The following is a 21,261-nucleotide window of genomic DNA, read 5'->3' as shown; positions in this document are numbered from 1 at the left end:
GGTAATTGGTATTATTTTTAAAACATTGGCAATCAATCACATTTTCAACATTGCACATCAACATTAGCAGCATAGAAACTTAAACTTTAACTTTATACATGGGGTAGCCGGGTGTCGCTACCATTACTGCAATAGACAATTGGGGACAGCCGGCACCAGCGTCCCCTTCAGGGAGCAACGCTGTATCGGGCCACGGTCTTGCAGGCCCCGAACCTAAATGGTACTCTCGCCAGTCCACTTGGCCTTGTGAGTTTTTTACTGGGGATTGGGATTGGCCCTTGGCCAGGACCTAAGTGCCGGCGAGTGTGTATGACGTGGACGCGTCATGCACACAGGCTTCAGAAGACGAAGGAGCAAGATGGCCGAGAGAGGAGGTGCCAGTCTCAGAGAACAGAGCCACCCACCGGGCCAACCAGCACCGCAGTGACCGGTTTAGGTGAGTATTATGAAGTGTTTTTTATGTTCTTACAGCAGCCTGCACTCTTATATACAGCATATTAGAATGCTGTATATAAGAGCTCACTGGTGGTGGCCGCAGCTTATAGGCCATAAAACTGGTGACAGGCTCCCTTTAAGTAGGGAAGCTGTGCTTTTGATGGTTGACACTTGGGATTTCAGTGGGCCGCATGAGCTGAAAAGCCCTATCCCCCTCGTGTTGATGCCATCGATCTCTGAGCTCTTGGGGAAAGTTCATAAAGATACTATCCTCCACAGGTTAATTATCAGGTTGCGTGAAGCTACTCCCTGATCTAGGGTCCAGTACCCCACCGTGCTCGGTACCGGTTCGGTTACTAGGTACTCTGGTGCCGACCGTTCCCCTAAACTAAGCCTGGAACCTTTCTCCAATACCCTGCGACTGGATCTCTGACTCCTTCGGTCCCAGACTACCGTCTGCGACCTAGGCAACGTCTCCCAGGGAGCTCCAACCCCCCTCCTAGCTCCTCACTCTCTGAGGGCTACCACTCAACTAACTCTGCCCCTCCCACCAGTCTGTCTGACCCCTAGGCGGGTGGCCCTGTTCCAGCGAGGGCAGCTGCATGCTGCTATATATAGGCTGGGAAGGGTAAAATAACCATGGGCCTTTACAGCCTGATAAAACCATTTATTTATAAATAATTTAAAAAAACGGTGTGGGGTCCCCTCTAATTTTTTTTATATCCAGCCAAGATAAAGCAGATAGGTCTGCTTTACCTTCGATGCAGGGGTGGGATTCAGCCGGTCCTGTCCGGTTCGGGCAAACCGGTTGTTAAAATAGCAGCCAAGAAACGGCTCCAGCGATCCGGTTCCCTGTATTCACTTGTGTTAGTGTCTTTAAGACACTAGCACAAATGAATCTCTGTACCTCTGTACGTGCCGCACTTCCAGGTTCAGTGGAGCCTGTCTGCTCCCTTACCCGGTGTGCAGCAACGCGCTGACGCTGCAGAGGTCACGGCAGTGTGAGGAGGTAGCTCCTCCTACTGCCGTCTTCAGTGTCAGTGTGTATGGAGAGAGACGCGGAGAACGGAAGACAGAGGAGAGACCACCGGTGCTTGGAGCAGGTAAGCGCTCAGTGAGCCGAAGATGCAGGGAGAGAGGCCGCAAAAGATGGCAGCTATATGGGGAGAGGGGCCGCAAAAGATGGCAGCTATATGGAGAGAGGGGCCGCAAAGGATGGTAGTAATATTGGGAGAGGGGCCGCAAAAGATTGCAGCTATATGGGGAGAGGAGGCCACATAAGATGGCAGCTATATGGGGAGACGGGCCACAAAAGATGGCAGCTATATGGAGAGAGGGGCCGCAAAAGATGGCAGCTATATGGAGAGAGGGGCCGCAAAAGATGGCAGCTATATGGGGAGAGGGGCCGCAAAAGATGGCAGCTATATGGGGAGAGGAGGCTGCACAGATGGTAGCTATATGGGGAGAGGAGGCTGCACAGATGGCAGCTATATGGGGAGAGGAGGCTGCACAGATGGCAGCTATATGAGGAGAGGAGGCTGCACAGATGGCAGCTATATGGGGAGAGGAGGCTGCACAGATGGCAGCTATATGGGGAGAGGAGGCTGCACAGATGGCAGCTATATGGGGAGAGTAGGCTGCACAGATGGCAGCTATATGGGGAGAGGAGGCTGCACAGATGGCAGCTATATGGGGATAGGAGGCTGCACAGATGGCAGCTATATGGGGAGAGGAGGCTGCACAGATGGCAGCTATATGGGGAGAGGTGGCTGCACAGATGGCAGCTATATGGGGAGAGGAGGCTGCACAGATGGCAGCTATATGGGGAGAGGAGGCTGCACAGATGGCAGCTATATGGGGAGAGGAGGCTGCACAGATGGCAGCTATATGGGGAGAGGAGGCTGCACAGATGGGAGCTATATGGGGAGAGGAGGCCGCATAGATGGGAACTATATGGGGAGAGGAGGCCGCATAGATGGAAGCTATATGGGGAGAGGAGGCTACATAGATGGGAGCTATATGGGGAGAGGAGGCCACATAAATGGGAACTATATAGGGAGAGGAGGCCGCATAGATGGGAACTATATGGGGAGAGGAGGCCGCATAGATGGGAACTATATGGGGAGAGGAGGTCGCATAGATAGGAGCTATATGGGAAAAGGAGCACATGGGATAAGATCTGTTGGGAAAAGAAGCCATGATGGGATCTGCAGGGGAAAGAGGCCATAATGGGATGGGATTTGTAGGGGGAAAGGAGCCACATGGGATGATATCTGTATGGGGAAGGTCGTCCGTTCCAATTTTAGCAGGGCTCCTTTAGTAATAATTAGAGATGAGCGATGTTCGAGGCTCGAGGTTCGCCAATTTCATGTTTGAGTGATTTTGGGGAGTGTTCAAGAGGCTCGACGAACTCGAGCCTTTTGATAAAAGCTCAACAGTTCGAGTAACGTTTAAGAACGGTTCGATCAACAAAAGCATGGCTTTTCACAGTAAGGCTATGTGCACACGTTGCAATCTGCATGCGTCCTGCGTCCCCAGCACAATCCCTCTCTCTTTCCTACTCACGGCTGTCACAAATCTGCGGCGTCTTTTCCTCTTTTGAAAATGGCTGCCGCTTCATTGTTCAATCAGTTATTCCGTGCTTTCCCCACACACTGGCGCCCATGATTGGTTGCAGTCAGACACGCCCCCACGATGAGTGACAGCTGTCTCACTGCAACCAATCACAGCTGCCGGCGGGCAGGTCTATATCGTGCAGTAAAATAATTAAATAAATAATACAAAAAAAAAAAATGCGGTTCCCCCATATTTGATACCAGCCAGGATAAAGCTGCATGGCTGGAGGCTGGTATTGTCAGGATGGGAGCGCCACGGTATGGGGAGCCCTCCAGCCTAACAAAATCACCCAGCAGCCGGCCCGGAAATTGCCGCATCCATTAGATGTGACAGTCCCGGGACTCCATCCAGCTCATCCTGAATTGCCCTGGTGCGGTGGCAATCAGGGTAATAATGAGTTTAATCATGCCAGGCGACTCCCCAAGACACCTTCCATGATTAAACTGAAAGTGAAAGTAAAGAAACACACACAGCGAAAAATCCTTTATTTGGAATAAAAGACAAAAAAAAGGTCCTCTTTCACCATTTTATTAAAATCACCAAATACCCCTCCAGGTCTGAAGTAATCCACATGACACTGTCAGCTCTGCTAGCTCTGCTACATGAAGATGTCAGGGAGCGTTCTGTGTCCTCTCCACGTAGCAGCTGAAGTGAACTGCGCTGTAATCTGAGACTTCAGTTTGCAATGCAGAAGTCAAGATTATCAAATCTGCCTATGCTTTTCATTAAAGGCAGTGGCTGAATGGTTAGAGTGCTCGCCTAAGAAGCAGTACTTCACGAATTCTAGCCCCGGCCGTCCCGGTAAAGAATTTAATTTATTTTTAATTTTAAATTAGAATTATTTATTTATAATTCTAATTTAATTTAATTATGCACTGAGGGGAGGAGCTGGACATCAGCTGTGAGCCACACCTCTAAAATCGGAGCAGTTCACGGAATGAGGCTGCATTGCTCTCTCTCTCTTTCTCTCAGTCATTCAGTCAGTCTCAGTCAGTCAATCAGTCTCAGTCAGACAGTGAGTCAGTCAGTCAGTCAGTCAGTCAGTGTCAGTCAGTCAGTCTCAGTCAGTCTCAGTCAGACAGTGAGTCAGTCAGTCAGTCTCAGTCAGACAGTGAGTCAGTCAGTCAGTCTCAGTCAGTGAGTCAGTCAGTCAGTCAGTCTCAGTCAGTCAGTCTCAGTCAGTCAGTCAGTCTCAGTCAGACAGTGAGTCAGTCAGTCAGTCTCAGTCAGTCAGTCTCAGTCAGTCAATCTCAGTCAGTCAGTCTCAGTCAGTCAGTCAGTTTGTCACTGAGTCAGTCAGTCTCAGTCAGTCAGTCTCAGTCAGTCAGTCTCAGTCAGTCAGTCAGTCTGAGTCTCAGTCAGTCAGTCTCTATTTCTCTCTCTTTCTCTCTCCTCTTTTCTCTCTCCTCTCTCTTCTCTCTCTCTTTCTCTCTTCTCTATTCTCTCTCTCCTCTCTCTTCTCTCCCCTCTCTCCTCTCTCTCTTCTCTCTCTTCTTTCCTCTTTTCTCCCTCTCTTCTCTCTCTCTCCTCTCTCTCTTCTCTCTGCTTCTCTCTCTTCTCTCCTCTTCTCTCTCTCCCTCTCTCTTCTCTCTCTTCTCTTCTCTCTCTCTTCTCTCCTCTCTCTCTTCTCTCCCTCTCCTCTCTCTCTTCTCTCCTCTTCTCTCTCTCTTCTCTCCTCTTCTCTCTCTCTCCCTCTCTATCTTCTCTTTTCTCTCTCTTTTCTTTCTCTTTTTTCTCTCTCTTTTCTCTCTCTTCTCTATCTCTCTTCTTTCTCTCTCTCTCTCAGACTTGGCGTTATCAGCTGATGCAGTCACCTGACGGAATCAGCTGACACTATAAGTCGAGCGGTGAGGCTGGCTTTTTACCGCCCAGCCGGCTAAACTTTCAGCTGATGCTGTCGTACAGGAGTCTGCACAGAAGTGTGTATTTTTTTTTGCACTGATGCATCATCTGATTGTATAAAAGCCGTTTATACAATCAGCTGCTGTGTCATGTGATTCAGGCCCTTGAACCTGACACATCATCTGATCGCTTTGCCTTCCAGCAAACCGATCAGATGATATTGAATCCAGATTGGACGGCGCGGGATCCTTGACCCAGGATTACTGCGGAGGGGGGTTCTTTATTTCAATAAAGATGGAGTCACTAATTGTGTTGTGTTTTAGTTCTAATAAAAATATTTTTCTGTGTGTTGTGTTTATTCTTATCTGTACTAGAAATTCATGATGGCCATGTCTAATATTGGCGTGACACCATGAATTTCGGGCTTAGAGCCAGTTGATAATATACAGCTAGCCCTAACCCCATTATTACCCAGCGAGCCACCCATCACCAGGGCAGCTGGAAGAGTTGGATACAGCGCCAGAAGATGGCGCTTCTATGAAAGCGCCATTTTCTGGGGCGGCTGTGGACTGCAATTCACAGCAGGGGTGCCCAGAAAGCTTGGGCACCCTGAGCTGCGGATTCCAATCCCCAGCTGCCTAGTTGTACATGGTGTTACATCACCACCGGAGTCCGCTCCAGCGACCTCTGCTCCAATCACCAGGCAACGCCGTGTTCCTCCCGTGGATGGTGCTGGTGATGGGAGAGGAGTCGATGCCAGCGGCACCGGTGGGCGCAGGCTCCGAACATCCACTGGGCTGGGTTATCTTGAGATCTGCAGTACCACTGGCTGACTGTGGGTGGCGTGTGTCTTCCAGCTGAAGTTGCCAGCATTCAGCTACAGCCAATGGGAAGACACCACACCCTTCTTAGTTCCCCTCCTGTCTGCTGACCTCTGCCAGAGATAGTTCTGATTTCCTGGCTCCTGGTCCACCCTATTCTGTTTTGTGATTCCTGTGTGCTGACTACTGCGTTTTTTCTGACTACCCTTCTGCCTTCTATTTTTGTACCTCGCTGCCGGATTCCGATTTGACCTCTGCTACGTTTTCTGATTACGTCCTTGCCTGCTGATTCTGTACTGCTATTCCTGGTTTGACCCTGCCTGACGACTACTCTCATCGGACTGCAGCCTTCCACAGGTAGTGATCTCCAGGGCCCTGTGTAATTCCAAATCCCTGTATAGGGGTTAAAGGGTTTCAGGGTTCTGGGGGTCCTGCTTGGTGAGTGGCTTCCCTCTAGCCTGTCCATTACATCCCATCTGAGTCTGTTGATCCAGGCAGGCTTTACACCTGGATGGACACAAAAATTGGGTGAAGACCATGTCATTTTTCTTTTTTAATTATTTCATGAAATTCATGAAATAATTAAAAAAAAAAAGTGCTTCCCTATATTTTTGGTTCCCAGCCAGGTACAAATAGGCAGCTGGGGGTTGGGGGCAGCCCGTAGCTGCCTGCTGTACCTGGCTAGCATACAAAAACATGGCGAAGCCCACGTAAATTTTTTGGGGGGCAAAAAATTCCTGCATACAGTCCTGGATGGAGTATGCTGAGCCTTGTAGTTCTGCAGATACTGTCTGTCTGTATGGAGGAGAGCAGACAGCAGCTGCAGAACTACAAGGCTCAGCATGCTCCATTCACTAGTGTATGCAGGAGAGCAGACAGCAGCTGCAGAACTACAAGACTCAGCATACTTCATCCAGGACTGTATGCAGTAGGAGTTTTTTGCACACCAAAAAAATGATGTGGGCTTCGCCATATTTTTGTATGCTAGCCAGGTACAGCAGGCAGGTACGGCTGCCCCCAACCCCCAGCTGCCTATTTGTATCCGGCTGGGAACAAAAAAAATAGGGAAGCCGTTTTTTTAATTATTTCATAAATTTCATGAAACAATTAAAAAAAAATCGACATGAGCTTCGCCACATATTTGTGCCCAGCCAGGTACAACTAGTCAGCTGGGCATTGGAATCCGCAGCACAGGTTGGCCTGAGCTTTCTGGGCCCCTCTGCTGCGAATTGCAGTCTGCAGCCCCCCCAGAAAATGGCACTTTCATAGAAGTGCCATCATCTGGCGCTGTATCCAACTCTTCCAGCAGCCCTGAAGGCTTGCTGGGTAATAATGAGTTAATACTAGCTTTGCTTTACTAGCTAGTATTAAGTCTGAGATTCTTAATGTCAGGCAAGTTTGACCGGCCATTAAGAATCTCCAATAAAGGGTTAAAAGAAAAGACACCACACAGAGAAAAAATACTTTAATAGAAATAAATACACAGACACACTTAGAGACTCCATGTTTATTACTCCCTCTCATCCCTCCACGATCCATGGTCTTCTGTCTTCTTTCTCCTTCAACCCACACAGCTCTGCTACATCAGACAGCGCTGCATGGGAGGAAGACACTGCTGCTCCCCATGCACTGCAGTCTATTCACTCAGTGAGAGTGAGCAGAGGCTGCAGGCTGTAAGCGGTGACGTCACCGCTAACAGGCGGTTTGCTATAGCAACGGTGATCTCCGTTATTGACCGGCTGTGGCAGCCGGTGAATAACGGAACGGGGAAGCAGAACGGTGAATCCGACCATGTGCCAGAGCATTTTGCCGGTATACGGAGATGCTGGAACGATCACCGCGTACCGGAGAGATGCAATGACAGGACCTAGCATGACGTCATAGCCATGTGACCAGTCTGTAGCCAATGAGGTAATAGACACGTGACTGGTCACATGCTTTTTTTGACATCACGGAAGGTCCTATCATCAGTGCTGGTTACCGGGAGGATGCAGCGATTATCGGAAGGAAAAGTGTCGGGAGACAGAGTGCAGGACGCGTTGCGAGGACTTATAAGTGTAATGGCAATGTTTATTAACTGTATGTGTACATTTGTAATGTGTTTTTATGTGTTTGTGTTTGCCTGCCATTGGTTTCAATGGGGCTCGAGAGGTTCGAACCGAACTCAAGCCTTTAGAGGCTCGCTCATCTCTAGTAATAATTTTTAAAAATTGTAGAAAAACCATTTAATAGAATATGACTGACAGTGACTGGAACAACTGGTGCTGGACAGGAGAGTGAAGGTATAGGAGGGGAAGAAGAGGAAAGAGATTTTACTTTAAATTACTTGTATTTTTTGGTTGAGGAAAGTGCGTGTAAATGGGTGTGGCTAACAAAATGGGTGTGGTTACAGAATTGGTGTGGTTTTCAACTGGGCAGGGTTTACAGATAACCCGTTGTTAAAAATTTGAATCCCACCCCTGCTTCGATGGTTATCAAAAAATAGGGGACCCCACTCTTTTTTAAAAATGATTTACTTTTTAACTACCTAGAAGCAACCTAGGAGTTAGAGATGTATCCAGGCATCTTCCCCATGCATTTTTCCTGTCTCCCCAACCCTCTTGCGGGGTCTGCCAGAAAAATGCTTCAGTTCCCCATAGACTTCCATTATACTTGAATCAAGCGTCTCTGAGCATCGGCCCCGCTTGATTTGAGTAATGAACACTTGAACACTTTAGTGCTCGCTCATGATTAATGGTCAGTCCTTTCCTCTGATACTTAGAAATCAGTACATGAGGCTGAAGTACTATTTGTAGATTTGAAGACTGCCACTTTAGCTCTATACCCTGCCCAGCGCTGCCTCCACCTGCTTGACTGACTGCTCCATTACCTGAAGTTAGGCTGTGTGCACACGTTGCGTTTTTTACTGCGGAAATGCTGCGTTTAGAACCGCAGCGTTTCAGTGGCAAATTGCATGCGTTCAGCTTTCCCAGCAAAGTGTATGAGAAAGCCGAAAAATCAGTGCACACGTTGCGTTTCTAAACGCAGCGTTTTGGATGCCAAAAATCGGTGCGGAAAGAAAAGCAGCATGTCACTTCTTTTGTGCGGTGTAGCTGCATTCTCTCCCCCATTGAATCAATGATGTGGGTCAGAACGCAGCTACACCGCAGTGAGCTGCTTTTTTGTTGCGGTCCGCGGGCTTTATCGGCATGCCAGAACGCAGGCATTTACCTGGAAGTGAGGTCAAGAGGTTTTCTGTTGACCTCACTTCCTAGCAAAGTTCTGGAAAGCCCCCGGTGTCGCCAAAGTGCCCGCCCCGAGCCCCTCCCGAATATCCAACATGGCCGCGCGCACAGTAGCGCACCGGCCGCCCTACTCCTTTGATTTCTGTCGCATGTGCCTTGAGACATGCGACAGAAAAATGCCCCCCAGGCCCTGCCAGGTCACCCGGTATTCCCCCTTACCTGTCCGGTCGCAGTGCTGATCCCCCGCGGCCCCCTCCTCCTTCACAGCAGACGCCGGTCAGTGCGGTCACATGAGCAGATCTGTCAGCTGATGTGCGAGCAGCCAGCACTGTGTTCAGAGAGCTGTGCTGGCTGGTCGCACTCTGCAGCTGTGACCCGGGGAGAGTGGGTGCAGATTTTTGGCACCCACTCTCCTCAAATGGAGGGTCTGCCCTCCTAGAAAATGGGGGATACGTTCCCTGAACGTGCCCCCATATTCTAGAAGGTCCAGAGCCGACGTGGGACATCCAAATGGATTTCTGCGGACCCATTTTTTTCAAATTTTTTGATTAAATTGGAGAACAAGGGAATGATTTGGGGAGTGTTTTTTCTAATAAAAAATTTTTTGTCATTTTTTTTGCTTTTGTTTACTGTCAATTAGTTATGTCTGGTATCTGATAGACGCCGTGACATCACTAATTGCTGGGCTTGATGCCAGGTGACATTACACATCTGGTATCAACCCCATTTATTACCCCGTTTGCCAACGCACCAGGGCGCGGGATGAGTTGGGGCGAAGCGCCAGGATTGGCACATCTAATGGATGCGCCACTTCTGGGGCGGCTGAGGCCTGCTATTTTTAGGCTGGGAAGAGTCCAATAACCATGGCTCTTCCCATCCTGAGAATACCAGACCCCAGCTGTCAGCTTCACCTTGACTGGTGATCTAATTTGGGGGGACCCCACGTTATTTTTTTTTTAATTCTTTATTTATAAATAAAAAAAAAAGCCTGGGGAGCCCTCCAAATTGATCACCAGACAAGATGAAGCTGCCAGCTGTGGTTTGCAGGCTACAGCTGTCTGCTTTACCCTGACTGGCTATCAAAAATAGGGGGGACCCCACGCCATTTTTTTCATTGGGTTTTTTTTTTTTTTTTTGGATAAATACTAAGCTAGGCACCCTTTAGTGCCACATGAAAGGTACTAAAGGTGCCAGCTTAGAATATGCAGGCGGGGGTGGGACGTTATATATATATTTGACATCCATTCATCCATTGACGCTTTTTTGGCTGTGTGCCCACAATTAGGGTTTGCAGCGTTATGGGCGCTGAGTGTTTTCCCTGCGTCCATAACACTGCGTTGTGCAGTAGAAGCACAGTGGAAGGATTTTTAGAAATCTCATGCCCACTGTGCTTCTTTTCTCCGCAGCATAAACTGACCGGTGGCGTGGCTTCCCGAGCCTCAGCATGTCAATTTATGCTGTGGAGACGAGAGTGCTCTCTGCAGGTACAATAGAGCTAAAGTCCACAACAGCCTGAACTCAAATCGTGGGCATGGCCAGCTGCGTTCTCCCGTGGACAACACTCACATCTCTGCAGGAAGGCTGACACTGTGTACTAGACGCCGTGTCGCTGGATCACGGCCACATAGCCTAAAAGTGAGAATATTGTTGCTACAGCAACATTTTGGGTGAAGTAGCTGATGATTCAAAATGCTTAATATACTCCTGAATAAAATCCTTGAGGGGTGCAGATTCCAAAATGGGGTCACTTGTGGGGGTTTTCTGACGTATAGGTGCCCAAGGGGCCCTGCTAATGTGACATGGTGCGCGAAGTTTATTTCAACTTTTCCAAAATTCAAATGGTGCTCTTTCCATTCCAAGCCCTCCCATTTATCCAAACAGAATGTGGAGAAGGAAATGACATCACAGGTTTTTTTTTCCAAAGTTCTGTGTTCAACCAACTTTATTAACACTGACAAGTCTTAAAAAACGCACCTAAAAAAACGCATGAAAAACGCATGAAAAACGCATGCGTTTTCGATGCGTTTTTCTCAAAAAAGCATTGTTTACAATTCTCCCCTCTGCTAGAGGGTGCGTTTTTTTCCGCGCTGAAAAAAAAGCAACGTGTGCACGTAGCCTTACACAGCATAGAGGCTGTCAGTTAAAGAAGAGGAGACAGCTCTGACTATGGCCAGAGATTAGAGCTGGAGTGACAAAGGCTTCAGATCTATCATTTCCATTTGCATATCAATTCAAATGCTGATTTCTCAGTAAGGGAGAAATGGTCTGGTCAAAAAAAGGTATTGCAGGACTTTCAAAGGGCTACATCTACATATACATAGTTTGCGGGATGGAATCCTGCTGGTAGATTCCCCTTAATCACTGCTAACCTGTGATGTGGTATTATACCTCTGAATTCATAGAATATATGGGTTCCACTAAAACGATTCATGCACACCAACCTGAAGCATATGGCAACATACTGAAATGAAGATTTTTTAATATATGTAGGCAATTCATATATACATGTGAGGCTTTGGTCTGGACTATCAGACATTCATTTGATGTACGGATTGCACAGAAGAAAGCAGTGTTAATAAGTCAGAAGGAAAGCACAGTGTGGAAGACGACCCTTCTCATCACGTCAGTTGCCTTGCACTTTGTGCTGTTTTTCCACCTTCTCATTGGCACTGCTATCTACTGTGTAAGGAAAAAGACCCTCCAGAATAATTTAATGTTAATTTAGTGATTCACAAAATATTGTAATTAACAGTATACATTAAAACTACGGAATTACACATGATGCAGAGAAAAAAAGAACATGGTGATAATATCCAAATGTATGGGTCGAATGAATTATATACTTATTAAGTAAAATGCTATAAGGACAGTTATAAAAAAATAAGGAATAAACATGACATCCTCTATTAATCTTTTACAAATAAGTAAGACCAGTCTCATATGGAGAAGGACCTATATTTCCGTCTCTGGATTGCAAATATTCAAAAAAGTGCCAAGTACAGATACCCCAAAGGAAGGCGTTTATATAAGATTTCTCATGTAGCCAGTTTAAACCTTACACTGACAAGACTGATGTGTTCACTGATTGGATTGAGGAATAATTTCCTAGCTGTGCACCCAAACATGAGAAGAGCCATGTACCTTATCTGCTATAAGGGCCTGCGTTACTAGTAGATATGGGGAACAAACTTGGCAATTGCTCAGGGCCCACACTTCCTTGGAGGCCCCCCGGTTTACAGCAGACCCTGCACTGATAACAACATTAAAACAATGAAAAAATATTTAAAAGTTTACATATTTGGTATTGCTGCATTCGTAAAAGGCAAATCTATCAAAATATAATATAAATTAATCCAATCAGTAAACGACGTAATAAGAGAAAAAAAATCAATACTCCAGAATTATTTTTTTGGGTGGCACAACTTTGCAATACAATGCAATAAGAGGTGATCAAACCATTGTATCTGCCCCAAATTGGTATCAGTAAAAACATCAGCTTAGGGTGCCTTCACTTAGTTCTATACTTCAAAAAATGAAAACTTAACGGGACTTGGAATATGGCAACAAAAGTAATTTTTTTTTTATTTTTTTGTCCAAATTTCAGCCTTTTTTCACCATTTAAATAATAAAAAAACCCTATACATGTTTGGTATCTGCATACTCCTACTGATCTACATAATCATCTTGTGAGGTTAGTTTTACCATATATTTAACATGGTAAATAAAAACAAAAAAAACTATTGTGGAATTGCACTTTTGTCTCTCATTCTGTTTGTCTGTCTCTTTCCCTGTCTGCCTATCTCTCTATCCGTATCTCTCTGTTTGTCTCTCTGTTTTTCTGTCTCTCTCTGTCTATCTATCCGTCTCTCCCAGTCCGTCTCTCCCTGTCTTTTTCTCTCTCAGTCTGTCTGTCTGTTTCTCTGTCTGTTTCGCTGTCTGTCTTGCTGTCTGTCCCTCTCTCCCTCTGTCTTTCTCTTTCTGTCTGTCTCTTTTTCTGTCTCTTTCTATCTGCTTCTCTGTGTGTCTCTATCTCTCGCTCTCTCCGTCTCTTTTTCTATCCATCTCTGTTTGTCTCTCTAGCCGTCTCTGCCTGTCTGTCTCTCTTTCTCTGTTTGTCTCAGTCTGTCTTTCACTGTTTGTCTGCCTCTGTCTCTCTCTGTCTTTCTCTGTCTATCTCTGTCTGTCTTTCTCTCTCTGTCTTCCTCTGTTGTGAAATAAAACAATGCCAGCTCACCTGAATAGGAATTCCCCATTGTGGAGCAAGGAGAACACCCTGCTGGCTGTGAAACAATATGAAAAAGAAGAAAATCCAGCTCCAATGCGGTAAAAAAAAATAGGCTTTATTACAGGTTATATGGCTAAAATCCAAGTAATAAAATATGAAAAAATTAAAAAGAATCACTGCAAACAAAGAGGACCAACAAACCAAAGCTACGGGTTTCAGATTGGGTGTCCTTTGTGAGAGCTTGTTCAGTCCAAAATCAGGAGATCTTTTAAGTAAAGTTTGCTTATTAGAACAGGTAAATATGCCATATTTGATATAAAAAGAGATTTTCAAGCAATTATCATCAATATGGCCTTCATAAGTTTGTGGTCACATATACAATGAATGTTACATGATACATAGATATAGTACAAAACATTGTGATACAAAAAGTCTTTTTATACAATTCATAGAAAAAAAGGTCATCGATGTGTCTGCCATACCAGACGACATTGGAAGAAAATGGGTTTGAAATAGAAAAAAATATACAAAAAATATATTCACGTTCCCAATATGCCATAACCAGGTTAGCTACAGAAGGGGATGGTTATGACATATTCTTAACCTAAATACATTTTTTCTAGGTTATCTTTTTTTGTTGGTTTTTTTTGATTGATTAATTGTTATTTAAAACATAAGAAAATACAAATGTCTATTAATATATTTGGAGGGTTATGGGAAAAGCATTTGAACCTTTGACATCATGTTTTCATGTTTGTAATTTAAAGTTCTAAATTTTCATGTAATGTGGTAATTTCTTCTTTTTTTCTATGAATTGTATAAAAAGATTTTTTTGTATCACAATGTTTTGTACTACATCTCTGTATTATGAAACATTGATTATATATGTGACCACAAACTTATGAAGGCCGTATTGATGTTAATAGCATGAAGATCTCTTTTTATATTGAATATGGCATATTCACCTGTTCTATTCAGCAGACTTTAGTTAATAGACCTCTTGATTTTGGACTCAACAAGCTCTGACAAAGGAGACCAAGTCTGAAACGCGTAGCTTTGGTTTGTTGGTCCACTTTATTTCTCCTGGTTTTTTTTTATCTTTGTCATATTTTGTTACTTGGATTTTAGCCATATAACCTGTAATAAAGCGTAACTTTTTTTGTACCGCATTGGAGCTGGATTTCCTCTTTTTTTCATGTCTTTCTCTGTTTCTCTCTGTCTGTCTCTCTTTGTCTCTTTGTCTCTCTCTGACTGTCTCTGTCTGTTTGTTTGTCTGTCTTGCTGTCTGTCCCTCTCTATCTCTCTCCCTGTCTCTATCTGTCTCTATGTGTCTGTCTCTTTTCATCTCTGTCTCTTTCTCTTTCCGTCTCACTCTGTCTCTCTGTCCGTCTGTGTCTGTCTCTCTCTATTTGTCTCTCTCTGTCTCTTTCCTTCTCTGTCTGTCTGTCTCTCTGTCAGTCTTTGTCTCTGTCTGTCTGTTTTTTCTCTATTTTGGTCTGTCTCTCTATTTGTCTCTCTCTTTCTTTGTCTCTGTCTCTCTGTTTGTTTCTCAATCTGTCTTTGTCTCTCTGTTTGTCTCTGTCTCTCTCTGTCTCTATTTGTCTGTCTGGTTGTCTCTGTTTCTGTCTATCTCTTGTTGTCTGTCTCTATTTTTCTGCCTCTCTCTATCTGCCTGTCTCTCTCTGTCTCTCCACCAAAATCATATTAACTGACACACAAGCTTTTTATACTAAGAATGTCCTTTGTTGCTTATAGCAACCAATCCGAGCTCCTATTTATGACCTGTAGCTCTCAGCTGCATTGACTTTAATATAAGCAAGTGTTTTGGTGAATAATTTTCTGTCAAAACATAGTCTATGATGTTCCCTGAGTCAAATGAGGTGTCTGTGCAAAATGTTGTGATTGTACCGTAAATGCGGACATACACACATGCACTTAACTTTATATACAGTATATATATTATAACATATATATATATATATATATATATATATATATATATATATATATATATGTGACATATATGTGTATGTATGTGCTCTCCATATATGTTTGTGCTGTGTGTTTATACATGTGTGTATGTGCTTGGTGTATACATGCATATATGCTACATTTGTCTGTACAGTGGTTGAATACATGTGTGTGTTTATGTTCTCAGTCTATATATGTGTGTGCTATGTGTGTATACATACATATACATGTAAGTTTGTGTGTATGTGCTTGGTGTATACATGCATGTGCGCTGCATGTGTGCTATGTGTGTGTATACATATATGTGTGTATACAGTGCCTTGCGAAAGTATTCGACCCCTTTGAATTTTTTAACCTTTTCCCACATTTCAGGCTTCAAACATATAGATAAAATTTTAATGTTATGGTGAAGAATCAACAACAAGTGGGACACAATTGTGAAGCTGAACGAAATGTATTGCTTATTTTAAACTTTTATAAAAAATAATAAACTGAAAAGTAGGGCGTGCAATATTATTTGGCCCCTTTAAGTTAATACTTTGTAGTGCCACCTTTTGCTCCGATTACAGGTGCAAGTCACTTGGGGTATGTGTCTATCAGTTTTGCACATCGAGAGACTGAAATTCTTGCCCATTCTTCCTTTGCAAACAGCTGGAGCTGAGTGAGGTTGGATGGAGAGCGTTTGTGAACAGCAGTTTTCAACTCTTTCCACAGATTCTCGATTGGATTCAGGTCTGGACTTTGACTTGGCCATTCTAACACTTGGATACGTTTATTTGTCAACCATTCCATTGTAGATTTTGCTTTATGTTTGGGATCTTGAAAGACAAATCTCCGTCCCAGTCTCAGGTCTTTTGCAGACTCCAACAGGTTTTCTTCAAGAATGGTCCTGTATTTAGCTCCATCCATCTTCCCATGAATTTTAACCATCTTCCCTGTCCCTGCTGAAGAAAAGCAGGCCTAAACCATGATGCTGCCACCACCATGTTTGACAGTGGCAATGGTGTATTCAGGGTGATGAGCTGTGTTGCTTTTACGCCAAACATATCGTTTCTCATTGTGCCCAAAAAGTTTGATTTTGGTTTCATCTGACCAGAGCACCTTCTTCCACATGTTTGGTGTGCCTCCCAGGTGGCTTGTGGCAAACTTTTTATGGATATCTTTGAGAAATGGCTTTCTTCTTGCCACTCTTCCATAAAGGCCAGATTTGTGCAGTGTACAACTGATTGTTGTCCTATTGGCTTACTCTCCTACCTCAGCTGTAGATCTCTGCAGTTCATCCAGAGTGATCATGGGCCTCTTGGCTGCATCTCTGATCAGTCTTCTTCTTGTTTGAGATGAAATTTTTGAAAGACGGCCGGGTCTTGGTAGATTTGCAGTGGTATGATACTCCTTCCATTTCAATATGATCGCTTACACCATGCTTCTTGAGATGTTTAAAGTTGTGGAAATCTTTTTGTAACCAAATCCGGATTTAAACTTCTCCACAACAGTATCACGGACCTGCCTGTTGTGTTCCTTGGTCTTCATGATGCTCTCTTTGCTTTAAACAGAACACTGAGACTATCACACAGCAGGTGCATTTATACGGAGACTTCATTACACACAGGTGGCTTATATTTATCATCATCAGTCATTTAGAATAACATTGGATCATTCAGAGATCCTCAATGATCTTCTGGAGTGAGTTTCCTGCACAGAAAGTAAAGGGGCCGAATAATATTGCACGGCCCAATTTTCAGTTTATTCTTTTTTTACAATAGTTTCAAATAAGCAATAAGTTTTGTTCAAATTCACAATTGTGTGCCACTTGTTTTTGATTCTTCACCATAACATTAAAATTGTTATCTTTATGTTTGAAGCCTGAAATGTGGGAAAAGGTTGAAAAATTTAAGGGGGCCGAATACTTTAGCAAGGCACTGTACATAAGTGTGTGTGTGTGTGTGTGTGTGTGTGTGTACATGTTCTTGGTGTATATTTGTGTGCTATGTGTGTGCATACATAAATGTGTGTATGTGCTCAGTGTATACGTGTGTGCGATGTGTGTGTGTATACATATGTTTGTGTGTGCATGTATGTGCTCAGTGTATACATGTGTGTGTCTGTGTATACATAAGTGTGTGTAATATACAGTGTTTGTGTCACATACTGTATGTATGTAGCTTTCACATTTATAATTCCCAGCACTAGAGACGAGTGTTCATATGTGTAAACAGGTCGGCAATCGCCCGATGAACTAGCAAAATGCTGCTCATTCATCGGGTGATTGGATTGTTTATAGTAGCACAAAAATGCTTGTTCTCTGCAGCACATCGCCTGGTGCAGACTGCAGATGTGCTGCCGATAACATGATAATGTAGGGTACAGATTGATATATTATTCATTGTTCTGTGCCTTTGTCATCCTGTGTAAAGAGGCCGGGAGACAAGCACCGAAGGACTTGAATATTATCGATCACGCTCATTTACCAGTCTGAACTCTGCATGCAAATGCAACCTGAATGGTTGAGTGTGATGGTGCAACATGTGAGCATTTAGAGCCACACTTTGTCTGAAACCGGCCCAGTCTGCTGTAAGCAGCTTATGAAACAACACAGTGCAAAAGATTACTCCATCTAGTGGTAGACTTTGTAAATGCTTTACATTATTGCACTGTATCCTGATGCTACTTCTATGGTGGTGGATAAATGGCCTATTGGAAATCTGCATTGCTGCTTGCTCTAGGGAAATCTTTTCCTTAATACAACCATAAATTACAAATCAAATCCTTTTTTGTTCAACAATTAGAGAGGTATTCTGATTTTGTGCACTTACTAATTGTGTAATATTGAGCTCTACTTTATATGAATATGATTTTGCTTTCACTAATAGTACTTACGTTTTTGTTTTTTTTCTGTAGTCACTGGACAGAAGTGCAAGTCCGTGGGACATCTCTACCCCGTGCACTGCATTGTTGGGATCGCAGTCTACAGGAAACTAATAAGAACAGCAAGACCCCCTTAAAGGGATGTCCCTTCCACTTAATGGACAGCTGTCCATGGCCACAGTGTAACCCCACTTGCCCCTCAATCCGAGACCACTTCACAGGGCAGGAGATGAGCGTGGTCCAGTTTCTCATGCATCTTGGCTTTGATGTTCAAAAGATGGCAAGCCAACAAGGCATGGAGCCAAGTAAACTGCTGGGTGTGCTTAGTAGCTAGTTAGGGGCAAGCTCTATGTGAAAGGGTGGGGGCCTGATATTTATGAGAAGGGTCTTTTTAGGTGTAAGGCACCTGACGATGATGAAATGAGTAACATATTTATGAGGGCATGAAGGGGTCAAAGAAAGCTAATTGACCAGACGATCACCACTTAGGATGCTTTGGTAAGTGTAGTATATAGAGCAGAGCCACAATCCATCTATATATGAAATGTCTGACCTCCATAGACTCCACTGCAATGTGGGGACATAAGTCCAATGTGCCCTACTCTATAGTTTCTTTTTAATCTGAGACCTATAGAAAATAATTTTTAGATAATTTTTGTAAAATATTATTATTATTTTTTTTTTTATAAAACTAAGCAAACAAACCTCATTCCTGGGGGAGCCATGTTATTTATTGGAGTTTGTAAATCCTATTTATGAATGAGGGCAGGAGAGCTGCCCTATGTACAGTTGTAAATAGTACCTGCATGTTCTGTATCATGGAAACTGTTCCATCATTAATAAATAATTCAACATAAGTTTCTATCCTGAATACTGTAGTAGTTCTTTTTTTCTTTCCATGTTTGCAAAATACTGTTACTATCATTCAGTGCAATGAATTAGATACAGCAATACTGCATAAGTAGTAGGTACATCCACACAGGTCCCCAGCCATACTGGTTTCTTATTATACTCTGTATTGTATATACCAATCACAGTAATTCCCTATCACACAGAACATTGCTGTGTCCTCTTAATCCCATCTAGATTCTCCTCCAAGGACAGAGGTGGAAGTGCCCTTAAGGCATTTGTCAGTGCTCAGTAGATGCATATGTATATTATTTACTTTTTTGTAGCTAGTCTTTGCTAGGATTCCATCTTTAGTATGGAAGTATGGTAAGGCAAAAACACTATCAGTAAGCCACAAGCTGTACTTTTGTGTATGCGAGATTTTTGTTCCACCTAAAATGATTGAATTTTCACCTTCTAAATAGAATTCTTCTGTAAATGCACAGTGTACTGGTATATACATATATGTTTTTTAAAGAGTACATTTTTTTTGTAGCTGGTGTTTTCCAGGACTCAAGTCCAGGACCTTTATTATAGAAAGCAAAAGCACTAACAGTGAGCCACTGGCTGTACTGTGTATGAGAGAAATGTATTTGCCTGAAATAGTTAATAGAATTTTCACATTTTCACTGCCTTAGGCCTAAAACACACTTCCGCAAAAAAAAACGTCTGTATGACACGGTCCGTTTTTCGGGTCCGTGTTCCATTTTTTTGGGGCGTTTCTCCGGTACATATGGCATCCGTGTGATGGCGTATGCAAGCCATGTGTACGTGTGGAATGTCCGTATTGACATACAATACGTACGTGTGCAGTCCGTGTGCCGTCCGTTTTTTCAGATACGTATTTTCACACAAATAACCTTGTTAGCCCATCAAAATGTGCTCCTGGTGTGTTAAATTGGTCAATTAAGTTCCCCTTTTTGTTTAGTTTGCTTAAAAAACCTTAAAAAACATGGCTTCAGAGCTAATTCTTACATTAGACACACTCCAAAATATCTCTCTCCAATGAAGCAACCATGTATTTGCTCTGGTTGATATCTAGGAGATTTAGGGTTAGGCGACATATGATTGAAGAAGAGCCACCACTGGAAAAAGGATGTGGATTCACCCCCTTGTGAAGCTCAGGAAAACACATGGCCATTTTAATCTTTTATATGGCGAAATGCGGAAATTTCCACCTAAATTCCAAGCCTACTGCCATCTCACCATGAATTCATTTGACAACATCCTTGGCCTTGTGTACCATCGTTTGAAGCATCAGGACACCTCTATGTGCCTCAGCATCTACCCTGAGGAACGACTGTTGGTGACTTTACGGTAGGTGTTGTCATGTATACTCATGCTTTATCTGTTATATTGAAATACATGTTAAGTCGCTAAGGCATCATTTTGTTGAAATTTTGTAATTTAAAATTACGGTCTTTGTAGAACTCTTATATTGATCACTTAACCACAGTGCAATTTCAAAATAAGATCTGAGAAGTCACATCTACCATTCTATCTCTACAAAAATTAAAGAAACAAGAGGCTTAACTCAAACAAGCTTGTTTATTAAACACAAAATTAAATATTTTTCCAATATGGAAAGTAAAGATCACATATGCTTTTCCCAACCAAAGAAATTATAAAAAAACATACACAGTATCTCGCCAGTCATTGGATTATACAAATATTTGGTGTGAAATACAAATTACATGAATAGTCAAAGTAATGTCATGTTTTTATTCTATATCAGTTACCTAGCAACTGGGCAATCCATCAGCAGTCTACATTTCGAATTCTTATTGGGAAGGTCCACAATTGGCAAGATTATCCTGCATACCTGCACTGTGCTTTGGGAGACCCTTAGGTATCATGTCATGCAGCTGCCTTCAACACAGGAATGGATGCACATTTCAGATGAATTTTTGGAGAAAACAGCTTTCCCAAATTGTATTGGTGCCATTGACGAAAAACACATTAGAGTGAAGAAACCACCTAACTCTGCATCCAGACATTTTAATTATCATAAGTTTTTTTCTGTAGTTATTTTGGCCATGGTAGATACAAACTACTGCTTTTTATTTGCTGATATTGGGGTCTATGGCAGTGCCTCAGATGCACGCATTTTCAGAAGTTCACGTTTAGCACGACGATTAATGTCTGATAGTTTAAGTTTGCCTGCACCAAGACCATTGCCTGGTACTAATGGCCCTATTGTCCCTTTTGTAATGGTTGCAGATCAGGGGTTTGCATTGTCTAGGCATGTGATGCATCCATATCCCAGAAGGGGGCTGGACAGATCAAAAGCCCTATTTAATAGCAAATTGGCCAGAGCACGTTGCTATGTTGAACGTGCCTTTGGCATTTTGGCCTCAAGATGGCGCATTTATCA

General features: G+C 43.4%; 1 protein-coding gene across 2 annotated transcripts in view; it reads left to right on the top strand.

The window, feature by feature from the left end:
- NOTUM (notum, palmitoleoyl-protein carboxylesterase) overlaps positions 1 to 18,802 on the top strand; it is a 158,560-nt gene extending 139,758 nt beyond the window's left edge. The window contains exons 12-13 of one of the 2 annotated variants that reach the window (XR_012754070.1): positions 12,543 to 12,629; positions 18,033 to 18,068. Coding sequence is in view for 1 of the 2 variants with exons in the window: in XM_075347519.1 (XP_075203634.1) it covers positions 18,033 to 18,333 (301 nt within the window). In the remaining variant the exon portion in view is untranslated. Of the gene's footprint in view, positions 1 to 12,542; positions 12,630 to 18,032 lie in introns of both variants that reach the window. The other variant, XM_075347519.1, reaches the window with a different exon arrangement.
- The last annotated feature ends 2,459 nt before the right edge of the window (positions 18,803 to 21,261 follow it).

Source organism: Anomaloglossus baeobatrachus, chromosome 5 (assembly GCF_048569485.1).
Source record: "Anomaloglossus baeobatrachus isolate aAnoBae1 chromosome 5, aAnoBae1.hap1, whole genome shotgun sequence".
Lineage (NCBI taxonomy): Eukaryota > Metazoa > Chordata > Amphibia > Anura > Aromobatidae > Anomaloglossus > Anomaloglossus baeobatrachus.
This window is presented reverse-complemented; position numbering and strand designations above follow the sequence as displayed.